General features: G+C 41.8%; 1 protein-coding gene across 2 annotated transcripts in view; it reads left to right on the top strand.

The window, feature by feature from the left end:
• CDH4 (cadherin 4) overlaps positions 1 to 13389 on the top strand; it is a 423758-nt gene that overhangs the window by 367910 nt on the left and 42459 nt on the right. For both annotated transcript variants that reach the window (XM_039563524.1, XM_039563525.1), the window contains one exon: positions 9377 to 9514. In XM_039563524.1, the coding sequence (XP_039419458.1) occupies positions 9377 to 9514 (138 nt within the window). The remainder of the gene's footprint in view (positions 1 to 9376; positions 9515 to 13389) is intronic.

The following is a 13389-nucleotide window of genomic DNA, read 5'->3' as shown; positions in this document are numbered from 1 at the left end:
ATTTTGTGTTACATCTTTAACATTATTAATATATACAAAATTAGCAAGATCAAATATTGCTCAGGCTCAAATGCCTTTGTTTCTTGTCATGGGTCAGAATTTCCAGCCAGAAAAAAAAAAATCCTTTGCTCACAGGCTAAGCTTTCAGTTTATTTTCCCACAGTGTTGGAGATCTTTTCCTTTGCACCTGTTTTCATGTAGCCCTTTTCCAAGTCAGGGAAACAAAGCCTTATGCAGGCAGAGCTGGTTTTGACAAAAGCCCCCTTTACTATTTCCAACTTCAGAAGCAAACTGAATTTCTTTTCCAGAAGCTGTCGATCACATTCTCCCTCAGCAAATCGACACAACATGACCCTGCCCACACTGGGTGAAACAGCTCTTAAGAGAAATACAATAGGGAGCATCTCACATTAATCTCTTCTCTGTTATTTGACTGTTTTCCACTAACCTTTCCTTCTGCCAAATTTAATAAATCAGCTGCTTTTGTGGCTATAACCTGTTCCTCCACTGTTTGGACATTCCCTTCAATTCATAAGGCACGGATGATATGCAGCCAGCAGGAACTCAGCCAAGCTATTTTCTTAAAATAATTCTCAGCAATGAATAACGAATGACACCAAATGAGTTTATTTTATCCAGACCATAAGGAGTCAACACAGTACAGATGCCCCAGACTTGTGTTGTGCTCCTGACTGCCAATAATTTTAAAATCCCCGATCTTAGTGTTGTACATGCCACATGTATCCATACAGGATTAGACAAAATGGTTTGAATATATTACATTGATTTTATTTTTTTAGTTGCTGCACTGATAGGTTCTAAAAAACCTCATGTTGCTCAGAATAAAAAGGTCTGGCTACAGCAGTGGTGTCACAAGTGTGGAATTTCAAGCTTATCTTCAAAAATGAGACCAAGTATAAATAATGAGCAATATTATGAATATTTATTCACCTACACTGATCCTCCTGATGATCTTTTCAAAGCTTCCAGCCTGACAGAGCTTAAAGAAGAAGGCAGTTATACCTGAATTGTGAAAGGTTTTTCTTCCTCTTTCTAATCAAGCGTGATATACCAGAAAACAAATCAGGCTGATAAAAACAGAAGTCAGGCTTACAAGAAAAACAGCTGTAGCAGCTAAATGGCTTAAAGCAGAGAAAGTAGGAAAACAGCATGTGGGGCTAATGATGGGTGGTTTTCAGGTTTCGGAATACATTAAGGCATTCTCCCTGTTTATTAAATTGCTCTGGCAGCATTTGACAGCAAAGGTTTTGTGGATTATAAGAGTGCAATGGACATAACTAGGATATTTTTTTATCCTAAAGCCTGGCCTTTGGGTAATCACCAAGAAGTTACACGCTGTAGGAGGAATTTGCTTTGCACAAGTCCAAAGAAGGTTGTTTTTTACTTAAAAAAAAATGTTTCTGAGATTGTTGTTTACTTTCCCTTCTCTGCCTTGAGATTTTGAGTTTTTTCTGTCTCAGCACTCACTCCTTTTGTCAGTGTGTGGCAGAAACCACCTGGAAGCAGCATCAATTTACTGCTGGCATATTTACCAAAGGGCACCTCTCTGCAGCACCAATTGCCGTGTGACCACCCAGACTTTGAACTATTGCTCACCTCCCTACCCAAGAAAAGCCAAATGTAATTTCATGGTTTTACAGAAATTACCTCAGCCAAAAGTTAGAAGGCTTATTATTCCTCAGGTCTGCTTTTAAGTGCTCTTTGTGAGATGACATGGAATCTCTGAGGCATAAAGGCTGGAAAGTGTTGATGGGGGTTCCTGTTCTGACAGATGCAGATGGACACCAGCTCTGTGCTAGTGCCCATGCAGAGGGAAGGGGCTGGAGATGGGAGCACTGCAGCCTCCCTCATCCCAGTGGCCAAGTGCTTCAGCCAACAAATGGATTTCTATTCTCACAGTATCCCTGTTAGATAAGAAAGAGTTTTAATTTCATTTTGAAGTGTTATTTTCAATGTCTTTAATGCACAGAAAAATTACATCACCGGCTAAAGGTCACTTGGGGAGTGTTTGGGAAAATGCTAAAGAAATCCAGGTCTTCCAGGCTGCAGCCTGCAGCCTTAATCACAACCCTCCTCTGTTTTGGCACAGTGGCTGTAGTCAGAATCGAAATACATTATCCAAGATATTCATCACATCTCTTTTTTTTAATGAAATGTATCTGTAGCTCATGCCAGCTCACTGCCATCCCCTTGCATGCTGTCAGAAGCAGGTAACTCAGTCTCCTTATTTCTCTCCCGCTTCCTTGTGGACTTACATCTGATCTGGAGTTTGGATCACTGAAAAGAGAGATGCCCATTTCTAGTGATTCTGTGATTCTAATGTTGGTATTAAATGAGAGAACCATATGAGAAACTCATTAACTGACAGTCTTTCTAAACAGAAAAGTTGATATTATCCAAGGACAGAGATACTGTAATAACAGAGTTTCTGACAATAATTTTGATAATAATTCTAATAATAGTTTTGAAGTCAGCTCATAGCACCTGAGTAACTTCATTCAAGTTTTGACAAATGCCTGTGCTGAAATATGTGATAAGAAATGTTGTGGCCTCTGTTGCCCACCCTCTGCAAGTTGAAATCTAGAACAAGTATCAGGTTAATAACAAACCCTACCTTGATGTTAATCCTGGACACAGCACATTTCTAAACATGCTGCTGCCACCAGTGGTGGCCAGCTGGGGTCAGAGCCTGGCAAACCCTCTGCAAGGTGCGTTTGGGTCACTTTTTGGTTTTGGTGGATATATTTTCCTTGTAGGCCCCTTTCTTTGGGCAAAAGTTGTGTCATTGAAATCTCACATTTTCCACTGCAGCTTGGGTATTTTTTCAAAACCTTGAGAGCCCAGGCTTGATGTCTAATCCCTTAGGGGCAAAACTCCAAAAAAAAGAAAAAAGTATCTATCTCAGATGAGTGTGATTGCAGCATATTGCACTCAAAGCACCTCTGCTGCAGTTTAATACAGCCCTTCCTATGCACAGTATTGCTGGCACCAGGCATTGTTAAAAGAATCATTAAAATGATCCATCAGGACCCCCAGTCTGTGTTACCATTTCCAGTTATTTATCTGCTGTGGGTAGGTTTTGTTTCCTTTTTTATTTTTTTTTCTTTTTTTCTGGTTTTGTTTCAGGGCTTTTCAGTGCTTGGAGCTGCTATTTCTGAGCTTCCCTGTGTATCCCTGACAACTGGCAGATCTCTCTCGGAGCTGAGATGCTCAGTCAATAGCCCTGCTCCTGGAGCTGTTCAGCAGCATCCTGGCACTCACCATGAGATGAGGTGGATGAGCAATTCTGCTTGGTTCGCAGACCTTCTGTCTGGGAGGCTCCAGGGAGATGTGGCCAGGATGCTGGAAGGCTTTTGGGATGCCTGCTGAGGTCTGCTCTGTACCTAGTGCAGGAAGGGTTTCCACTTCACCACTTTCCCTGTCTGAATGACACAAGGAAAGGCAGCCCTGGGCAGCAGCCACTGAACTGTTTGGTCTCACGCTACTAAAAGGCCAAACAGAGTAGACTCCTGAAAGGCTTTCTGGCATTCTTTGATGATGTAACCTCTGTGTGATAAAAAGATCATATTCGCTTTCTTTCAGGTAACTTTTAAAGCACTTCCTCGTGCTTTCATAGGAAAGCTCAGCTCACTGTTGCTGGGTGTTGTACCCACCACCAGAGGCTGTTTTGCTTTCAGAAGCTGCCACACAAAAGAGGAGATAGCTGCTAAAAGCTGGAGCAGGTCCCATTTACACTTACGTGGGAGATTCAACACCCGCCCTGGGAGAAGCTGGAAAAGTTAATGGTGTGTCTGGTGGTTCCAAATGGGTTAAAAGGTGTAAATTCTAACACATTAATATACTGTCATCAAGTGCAGTAGTTTAAGAGAGGATGAGTCCTTAAGGTGTGAGATACCCCAGGTTACGGGTCCGGGTGCAGAGAGGGAAAGTGTTAAAAAGAAGTTTAATTGCTGGTTGCTAATCAGGCCACCAGGAGAAACCTGTTAAAGGTGGATGTCAATATAGCTCCAGTGGCAAGTGAAAATCCTGAGCTTGGCTATTTGTATCAGAAAAAATGGTTTTTGAAGGTGAGTGGAACAGCTCCTCCACATGGGAGGTGTGGATGAAACTGCTGTGGGTGTTGGGACTGAGGCTCTTCCTGACACAGAGGAGTTTATTGGTACTTGGGTGGTGGCTGGTTTGGTCAGAGGGTCACAGGAATACACAGAGTCTGACCAGCACATCGCAGGCCAGGCTGTCACACCAACACCTTTGCTAGGAAGAAAGGCAGCCTGGTGAGCACAGGGCTGTTCCCAGCAGAGTAAACTGTGCCATGCTGGACAGGGACAGACCAGCACTGCCTGAGCCTGGGGCCCTGCCATCACAGGTAGCTCATAAAGTCAAATACCCCAGAGGCTTGTGGGGGAGTTTGTTTATTTGTTTTTAAATTGGCTTTCCAGGCTCTGGTGCAGTATTTATTAATGGTGTGTTTGCCATCTCTGATACCAAAAATGTGAACATCAAGTCTTCACTAGCATGCGAAAAACTGATTGAGAAAACAAGTCACAAGAACATCTCATATTCATCTCATTGGTGTTGCAAAATTAAGGGGAGATGAAAAATCACATAGATAAAAGAAGATGTGAGGATAACCATGGGAGGAAATAGAATTCAGATTTTCTATCTCCTTCACCAATAGATTCCTGCTAATACATCCTAAATCCTGGTAACCTTGTTTGCTTTACCAGACGTGGTGCTAAAATTAGCTGGTCATACATTTCTCAGGAAGTAGTAATTAATTGGACAATATTTGTACAGAGCTTTGAAAATGTAGGTCCTAATTTTGCAAACCCTTTGTCCATAATGCAGATTAATTTAATCACATAATTACTGCATTTCTGGACTTTGGTATACACAGTTCCCCAGCTCGTGTGTGATGTATAATAATTGCCTGTGTAAACTGGCAATAGCCACGTTTCTCAAATACTGTGCGTGCACATTTGAAAATTGGGATCACAGGTAGCACTCCATTACTAGGACTGGATTTTAAAATACTTTGTTCTTTTCTACTCTGTCTGTGAATATGATTTACTCTTGTTTATACCCTCTCTCAGCAAGACTGTGCTCAGCTCAGCCAGGGATTTGAGCCGGTGCTTTCCGTGCCAGCCTCTGTCTCGATGGGGAGAGCCACTTGCAATAACTGTAATTTTGTTGGGGGCACCTGGTCCTTTGTGTGTGCCAACAGCAAGGGCTGGTTCAGTGATAACGATCAGTGTTAAGCCTTAAACCATTTTCACATGAACATTCCATGCTATTTGGACTGAAAGGGGTTTTCTTCTTTTTCTTTTTAGAAAGTTGTTTGTACACAAAGAATGCTGAGAGATCTGCCTTCTGCTTTAGCTCAATTTGTCATAATTCCTACCTAGGCCAAGGGGATTTAGCCCTAATTTAATACATTCTTTTGAATGTTTTTGCTCACCAGACCCTGTATTAGATTGTTCCAGCATCTCACTCCTTTAGTGGTGAAGGACCTACTAATTTCCAGCCTAAATTTATTCATGGCCAGTTTATACCCATTTGTTCTAGTGTCAACAGTGTCCTTTAATTTAAATTGCTTCTTTGCCTTCCTAGTGTTTATCCTCCTGATGTTATTTATAGACAGCAATCATATCTGCTATCAGCCTTCATTTTGCTAGACTAAACAAGCCAGGCTCTTCCAGGCTCTTCTCCAGTGATGGGCTCTTCAGTGCCGGCACCTGGTTGGATCCAGTGGGCTCAGCAGTGAGCCTGGATTGTGCTCAGCATCCCGATGAGCTCTGGGTGCTTGGCACAGGGAATCAGGATTGCCAGATGTGCAGTGCTAAGAGCACACAGGGTGTTTGCCAGCGGCGTTCGTGCCTTGCTCGGCAGCAGGGAGCTGGTGAGACGTGGGGACAGCCCTCCTTCCTTACACCCAATAAAACAACTTCTAGGAAAGTTTTATTTTTTTGGTGCCTTGCTGCATTATCCTGTATTTTGTGCTATTAAATCACATCTTTCTATTATCTAGTTGCCCTTCTTCCAAGCTGCCATTCCTCCTGCACTGCTACCTTTTTAACCAAGCCCTTGACTAATTTCCCATTAACCAGCTAAACAAATTTCTTCAACTAATTCCCATCTTATGGAATTTAGCTGATGTGTTTCTTTGGGGCACTGTATCAGATGATTGACAGAAGAAGAGCAGACAGATTAGATCTGCCACAGTTCCTTTAATTATTCCTTCCTTCATAATTTTTTCCTTCAAAAGCCCTTCTTAGTTTTTAGGTCAGACTAAAAGCTCTGCACTTACCAAGATGAGGTTTTTTCCTTGGCTGAAGTAGAAACAGCACATTTGCTTTTCTGTAGCATGAAAGTTTGTTAGATTTATTAAAAATACTTGCTACGGGACCTCCCACAGTCTTCATTGGGGCTGGGTTTTTAGTCTAGACCCCCTTAGTCCACGGGCTCATTTCTTGAGTTCCACAGCATCACCGTCAGAGCAAACATATAATAAATGTTAGGACCATTTTGATTTACCTCTACACTGTAGCTTCTGCCCTGTGCTATTTAAAATGTCATTTTTGTAAAGAAAGAGAATAGGAGAATTATGCTGTATGATCAAAATGCCATCAAAAAAATGTCTCTTTTGCTTGGGGGCATGAGGCTGCCTTTTTTTTTTAATAGTGGTAACAGTAATAATACTATTAGGATAACAAACTGAGATGCCCCTGGAGATGATGTGACAAATTGGAAGGACATGCTTAAATTGAAATTGATTGAATGGTTCAATAAAATCAGCTTAATGCACAAAAGCAAAAATATTAGCTAGAGAAAAACAAAAAATCAGTAATTTGTTATCTGCTGGGGCCAATCTCACTGGAGATTGAATTAGTTATAAACTAAACTAGGCACTTGAAAGGAGAACCCTTATATGCCCACAGTGCTGGAGCCTTTTGGATGGAACTGGATGTGGATGGCAACCATGTGCCTGAAGGTTTGGCAGATCAGATCTCAGACTGTTTCCTTTTTGTGGACTTGGCAATGTTGGCTTTATGGCTGGACTTGATCTTAAAAGTCTTTTCCAACCTAGATGTTTCTATGGTTTCGTATTTCTGAGTTCTATACAACTTCCCACACCATTCTCCATGTCAGAATCCGCTTTTGCTCCAAACACAATGGTTCTGTGTTCAGTTGATGGAAAACAGTGCAACTTTGGGGATGTCTGTAGGATTCCCCCAGCAGCTCACTTGTGGTGTGTACCTGATGGCTGCAGCTGCCTCTGGTGTCCTGAGATACCATCCTTTCCTTCTTCCTATCCTTCTACAGCAGCTCTTTGTGGCTGGTACATTGGCACATTACTAAATTCTGGCCATTTTCCTTCTCTCTCTTTTTTTTTTTTTTTTTTTTTTTTTTTTTTTTTTTTTTTTTTTGGTGTTATGATCTGATCGATATCTTTCTTTTTAAACTTCTTTAATTTAGTGTTCTGAATTTGTGCAGGTTTTTGGTTTGTTATTTAACACTGTGCTACAGAGCTCAGTGAATGGTGCTTTGTTAAATAAAACAAGTCTGTTGTAAACCTGGGGTCTGTAAGTACACACACATGCACACACTCACGTTTTTCTCATTTATGTGTAATCTGATTGCTGCTACTTTTTTAAGTATCCTCCCCACTTCTGTGATTTAAACCTTCTGTGATTTAAACCAAAGTATTTGGCCTGTTAGGAAATAATTCATCAGCCTCCCAGGTTGTCTATAACAGAGAATAAGGAAGGAAAAGCTAAGTATGAAATAGAAATTACATTCACTAATAAGGACATTTCAGCTTTGTGCAGTGCTTTACAAATGGAGTAATGAACAGCACCTTCTTGCATGAGGCAAAACAAGGGCTAACAATAGTTTCTCCCTCATGTTTTATTATACAAGATAGGAAGAGATAATGAAAGTGCATTTCCATAATATATTCCAGTTGCAAGGTGCTGATGGATCCCTGAGTGTGATGTCTTGTCAATTTAGCAGGTCAATTAAAAGCCCTGGAATCAAGATAAAGCTAAAATGCAGATCTCTTATTCTGGCAATTCAGAAGAATTAAAGAATCGAGCCAATTACAGCACTTCAAGGATATTTATATGGGAATAAAGAGACCTAATTGACCTAATTCTTGCCCTTTGAAATTTCAGAGGACATTTGACGTTTTACACACACTTGTAGCATTGGTACCTTGAAGGAGCAGCCCTGGGTACCTGAGCTGTGTTCTGGGAGTAGTTAGTCTTTCCTTGCATCAAAGTCCCTCCACTTGACTTCACAAAAAAGCTTTTCCTGCATGAAATTCTGCCTCCACTTGGTTTACACACCTTTTGGGCTCTCTGATGTGCCACCTGCAGCTTTAAGGAGCATGCTCATGTTGAGCTTTTGGCTGGGTCCTTCCCTGGTTCTTGTGCATCCCTTTGCCCACATTTCAGGAGAGGAGATTTGCTTTCCTATCTGCCTGTAAAGTGCTCTGTGAGCATGACATGTAATCAATAGTAAATTCTGCAGATCTAAATGAAAATTTATTATTGAGGCCGGTTGTAAAGATCAGGAGACTTTTCTTGGTGCAGGCAGATATTCCTAAATAAAGAGACGTCCCAGAGAGATGTGTACACGTGCAACATCAGATGGCCTCTCCTATTTTATTCAGGTTTATTTTCCAGTTGCATTGACTTACAGCATCCCTTCGAACTTCACTGTGTGATTTTTATGGCTGGCTCTGTGAGCTTTTTCCTTTGAGAGCTGTGTTTTAGGGGTGCTCAGGAATTTAAATTAGTTTTGCTGAACTGCTGTTTATTGCACTGAATTATTTTTTTCTTCTATACTGGACTTAAATTCTCCTTATTTACCAAGATTGTGTTAAGAATTGAAACATGGAGAGCATTTTAATGCTTTGTGGGTATCAAACTGTGTGAGCAGAATGAGCTGGAGGGCTGCCAGGCAGTGTTGATGTCAATTTGGGGGGTATAATGTTGTTAGCAATGTTTTCAGTGAAAGCACATGAACAAAACTTTTACTGGTTTTCAGAAGACAGAAACTAATGTTGCATAAAATGCTTAAAAGTTAATAAAGATGTCAGCTTCAACCAGGGAATTTTGCCCATAAGACTTTTATTTCCCCATGAGACAGGTGATGTCCACCAATTTGTGCAAAAATCACTTCAAAAACACTGTAGAAAATTTTATTGATCTTTTTTTTACTAACATTTTTTATCCAATTAACTTTTTAGTCTGCTTAAAGATCGCACTTGTACATAGAAAATAAATCAAGGCATTTTACAGGGTACGTTTTTGTTTCTCATCTTTTCCTTTTCTTCTTTTTTTCTTTCCAGAAAGTTCAGCAGTACATAGTCATTGTTCAAGCAACAGATATGGAAGGAAATCTTAACTATGGTCTCTCAAACACGGCCACAGCGATCATTACAGTGACAGATGTGAATGACAACCCCCCTGAATTCACGACCAGCACTGTGAGTATCGACACATCAGCAGGGTGATGCATGGCCACAGTGTTTGGAATTCATGGATGGTGCTATCTGCTGTCTCTCCAAGCTGGTTGGGCAGATAGAAGGAACTTTGATGGATAGCTGTGGAATAAAGGCCTTCAGGGGCGAAAAAGAAAAAAGGGAGAAGACTGATCCATGAAGCAGCAAAACTATTTGATGACCGATTTGGCCAAGGTGCTGAAGGAGCTGAAATAATGTGGCAAACAGCCCATGTCTGATTGCACTAAAGAGGATGCAGTTGTTTCACAGCAATTGGCTGTAGACATATCAGAGTTATTAATACTTATGAGTGAAATCCTGAGCAGTGAGAGATATTTGGGGTTTATAGCTCAGATATGATTTCAAGAGGGCTGTAAGTACTCTAAATGGTAACAGGTAGCTGGTAAAATTTGTATTTCACTGTTAGCTCTAACAGATGTATTTGTGTGTGCTGGCAGTAAATGTGTAGACATTCTTCAGTACATCTGGTTTTAATCAGTTAAACATTTTTCTTTTATTTTATTAGCACAGTCTTCTTCTGTTCTCACGTGTTCCAAGGTATTACTGGAGGGCAAGGGGGAAAAAACAGAGATTGCAAATGAAAAATTTTTAGAGCTGGTTAAGGTAAAAATGAAGAATTGGAAGGTGAAATGATGTAGACTGAAATGTGCATAGTAAATTTAGAAACCACAGAGCAGTGCAGAGGTCTATATGCTAATGAATGAGAAATGCTTGTGTACCCCCTGTCTGTATTCATATGAGGGTCAACAAGAAGCAGTAAGTGATGTATCCTAAATGGACATCAAATCTTTCCAAATACAGAAGGTCTAATTTCTTTGTGCTCAAGTCACTGAATATCCTTGGAGGAATGGTTTTATTATTTATATTATTCTGAATTTTCATTCCATCCCAAAGGGTCTCTAAATATTTATTAGCGTAGGACCAAAGTTTACCCTTAGTTATACTCTTGAAAACTGCAGATGTGTCGCAGAACTCAAGGAAGTCATGCAGAGTCATCCATTTTATGCCCCTGTGGACCCAGATTGGATTCATGTCAGTTATGGAGTCTGGGTCCTTCCTTCCCATCTCCATCAGGAGCTGGTCTTGGGGCTGTGACATGCTCAATTCCCAAACACTGCCCACATTTTCTAATGAAGTGACTTGGACCTAGCTTCTAAGGAGAAGAAAGGCACTCAATTCCTCCTGAGTCACAGCAAAATGAGCATTCAACACGTGTTCAGGTCTGGGCATCAGTGCCCAGGCTGTGCTGCTGCTCCAGTGGATGTAACAGCACACGTGTGCTTTGTGTCCGTCATGGATGCTCCAAGCTTTGTGTTGTAAAGTTGTGCTTAAATATCTCCTTCAGTATGGTACAATTATGAAGAGCCATAAAAATAAGCACAGATCTTGGGCTCTGTGGTCTTTTCTCCTGCCAGCACAGGATTATTCTCTCCGGAAGGAGGTTTGTGTCTGTGGGGCCACGGGACCTTGCACCACAACACTGCCGCTGCTCCCTGGTGTGTGGGGGGGACTTTATTCTGCCAGGTAAATACTTCTCTGCCCTCCGTTTGAGTGAAAAAGGAATGACATCTAGTGGCCATGTCACTTCAGCACAGGTTGTTCACATGACCCAGGTTGCGGGGTCCTTGTCTCCAGACGCAGGTTGGGAGGTGAGGTTCTGGGGAGCAGGGTGAGCAGGGTCAGGGTTACTTGCATGAGCACACTGGTGCCTTCAGCAGAGCAGCATCCCTCCAGATATGGTGTATTTTAATGGCTTTCCAAAACACTTCTCAAAGCTGATGGAAGGTGGGATAATGGAAATCTGCTTTCAGGTGAATTCTGAGTATTTAATGTCTCGATATGTGTTAAACCTAGAAAGAATAAAAGCCATCAAGAGAATTACCCACAGAATTGTGTTAAATGGATTAGAAAGTGCTACTCTTCCTCTAAGCAGAGTTGATGTGTACCATTATTTCTCTAATTTCAATCACCGAAGAAAGAGTTTTGCAAGGGCCAAAGGGCTTTACACAGTGGCACATGGGACTTCTCTATAAAGAGTTGAAAACCAAGGGTGTTTTACAATAATACTTTCTGATTCTATGGAAACAAATATCTTTGATATACTCCCGGGTATAGCCAGGCTGAATTTCATGTGAGTATGAAAGTATAATATGTTTTTTCCCTTACTGGCAGAGAGAACAGCATCAGGCTGATGAGTTTCTTTAAGCCTGAGCTGAATCTCCTCGCTGTCCTCAAATAGTCTAATCTGCATTTTAACGCCTCTAAAAAAATAGCAAAAATCACTTTCCAGGAAATCTACAGCTCCTCAGAGAGTAAGAAAGCCCATGGTCTCTTTTAAGTCTGTGGACTGTTTGGAGAGATATTGTATATTTTTATTTTAAATAGTTGTATTGAGATGCTGCTGTAAAAACAAAAATAGGCTGAATAACTGAAACTGTGGCTTGCTCTTGGCAAGCTGCCAGATGAGAGGAACTCAGGAGCTGTATTCATCCCAGACAGATACGAAGGCCCACCCTATAGCGCTCCTAAATTACCTGTCATTCAGCCAGGGTGGTTTTAGACTTAATCGTTTCTGGATGGGAATGTAGCTCAGGAGGACACTGCACCATGCTGGTGTCACAGCTCATGTATTCAGCAGCAGGAATTAATGTTGCTGTGTAAAATTTAACAACGGGATGGGAGAGAGGAAAACAGCCACTGCAATGGTCGAGAGAGTCAGGGCACGTCTGTAGCTGAGCACAGGGCAGGGGGGAGAGGCTGCGTGTATGGACCGTGTGGAAGTGCAGGCACAGGAATGCCAAAATGACATGTCCAGCAGAGTCGGTGACCTGCAGAGGTGTGTTGGTGAATGGACATCCAAAATACCTGATGGGCTGGCATCAAAGTCTGGATGAGAAGTCGTAAAAGAGCAATAAAATCACAGAGAAGATCCTTAAAGGTACAAAAATGGAGATATCTCAGTAAAATTCCAGAATGCCTGGGTGCTTCCATGCAAATTGATGTCAGTGGGTTTCACATTCTTTGGCCCACGACCTGAAAGGCAGGAGAAGCAGCAGCCCCACCTTCTCAAACAAAGGGTTCTGAAATTACATGGGAGGAAGGAAATCAGAGTCTCTGGATGAAACAATTTGGAACTCAAGTCTGCTGTTAACTCTAAGGCCAGTCCCCATCAGCACGGCCAGTCCTGATAGTTGTGACCAGTCCTACCTGCATCGAGCTGCAAGGCACTGGAGTACAGCGAGGACAAGGTGCCTCTTCTGGTCCTTTCCAGCTCTTTTTTGTGAATGTTTCCTTGATCTGCAGTGCTAACTGTGCCTGTGGTGAGAAGCATCAGAGAGCAGCCAACAGTGGGGAAGTGTCTCCTGAGAGACACCGCAAGAGTGGAGCATCCCCTGAAATGCTGTAAACATCACAGGCAGCTGTTTGGGGCATTTTTAATTATTTAATGCAGGACTGTGACCCAGGGAATAATCTTCTGGCTGGATAAGGGACTTCAGCCTGTCCACAGTGTCATGTTCTTCATGTGATGTTGTTGCTTGCAAAAATAAATGGAGGGAGGCAGCTCTTCCCCCTGACCAAGAGGAGAGGTAGCACTGGCTCCTCAGTGTGCCCAGCCAGCCCATGCCCACAGGCTCTGGGTCAGATGCCATAGAAAAAGGTATTTTAAATCCTCCATGCCCAAGTTTTCCATGGCTCTTTGAGAGTTTTTAGTTGTGCTCATTCAATTCTGTGGAACTTTTGGTGGGTTTTGAATCTGCCAAGTCACCGGCTATTGTAAAATATCAAGATTTTAACTGGACTGTGTTACAAAGGCTCTATAGGAAGTTCTACTGGAAAAC

Source organism: Corvus cornix, chromosome 20 (assembly GCF_000738735.6).
Source record: "Corvus cornix cornix isolate S_Up_H32 chromosome 20, ASM73873v5, whole genome shotgun sequence".
NCBI lineage: Eukaryota > Metazoa > Chordata > Aves > Passeriformes > Corvidae > Corvus > Corvus cornix.
This window is presented reverse-complemented; position numbering and strand designations above follow the sequence as displayed.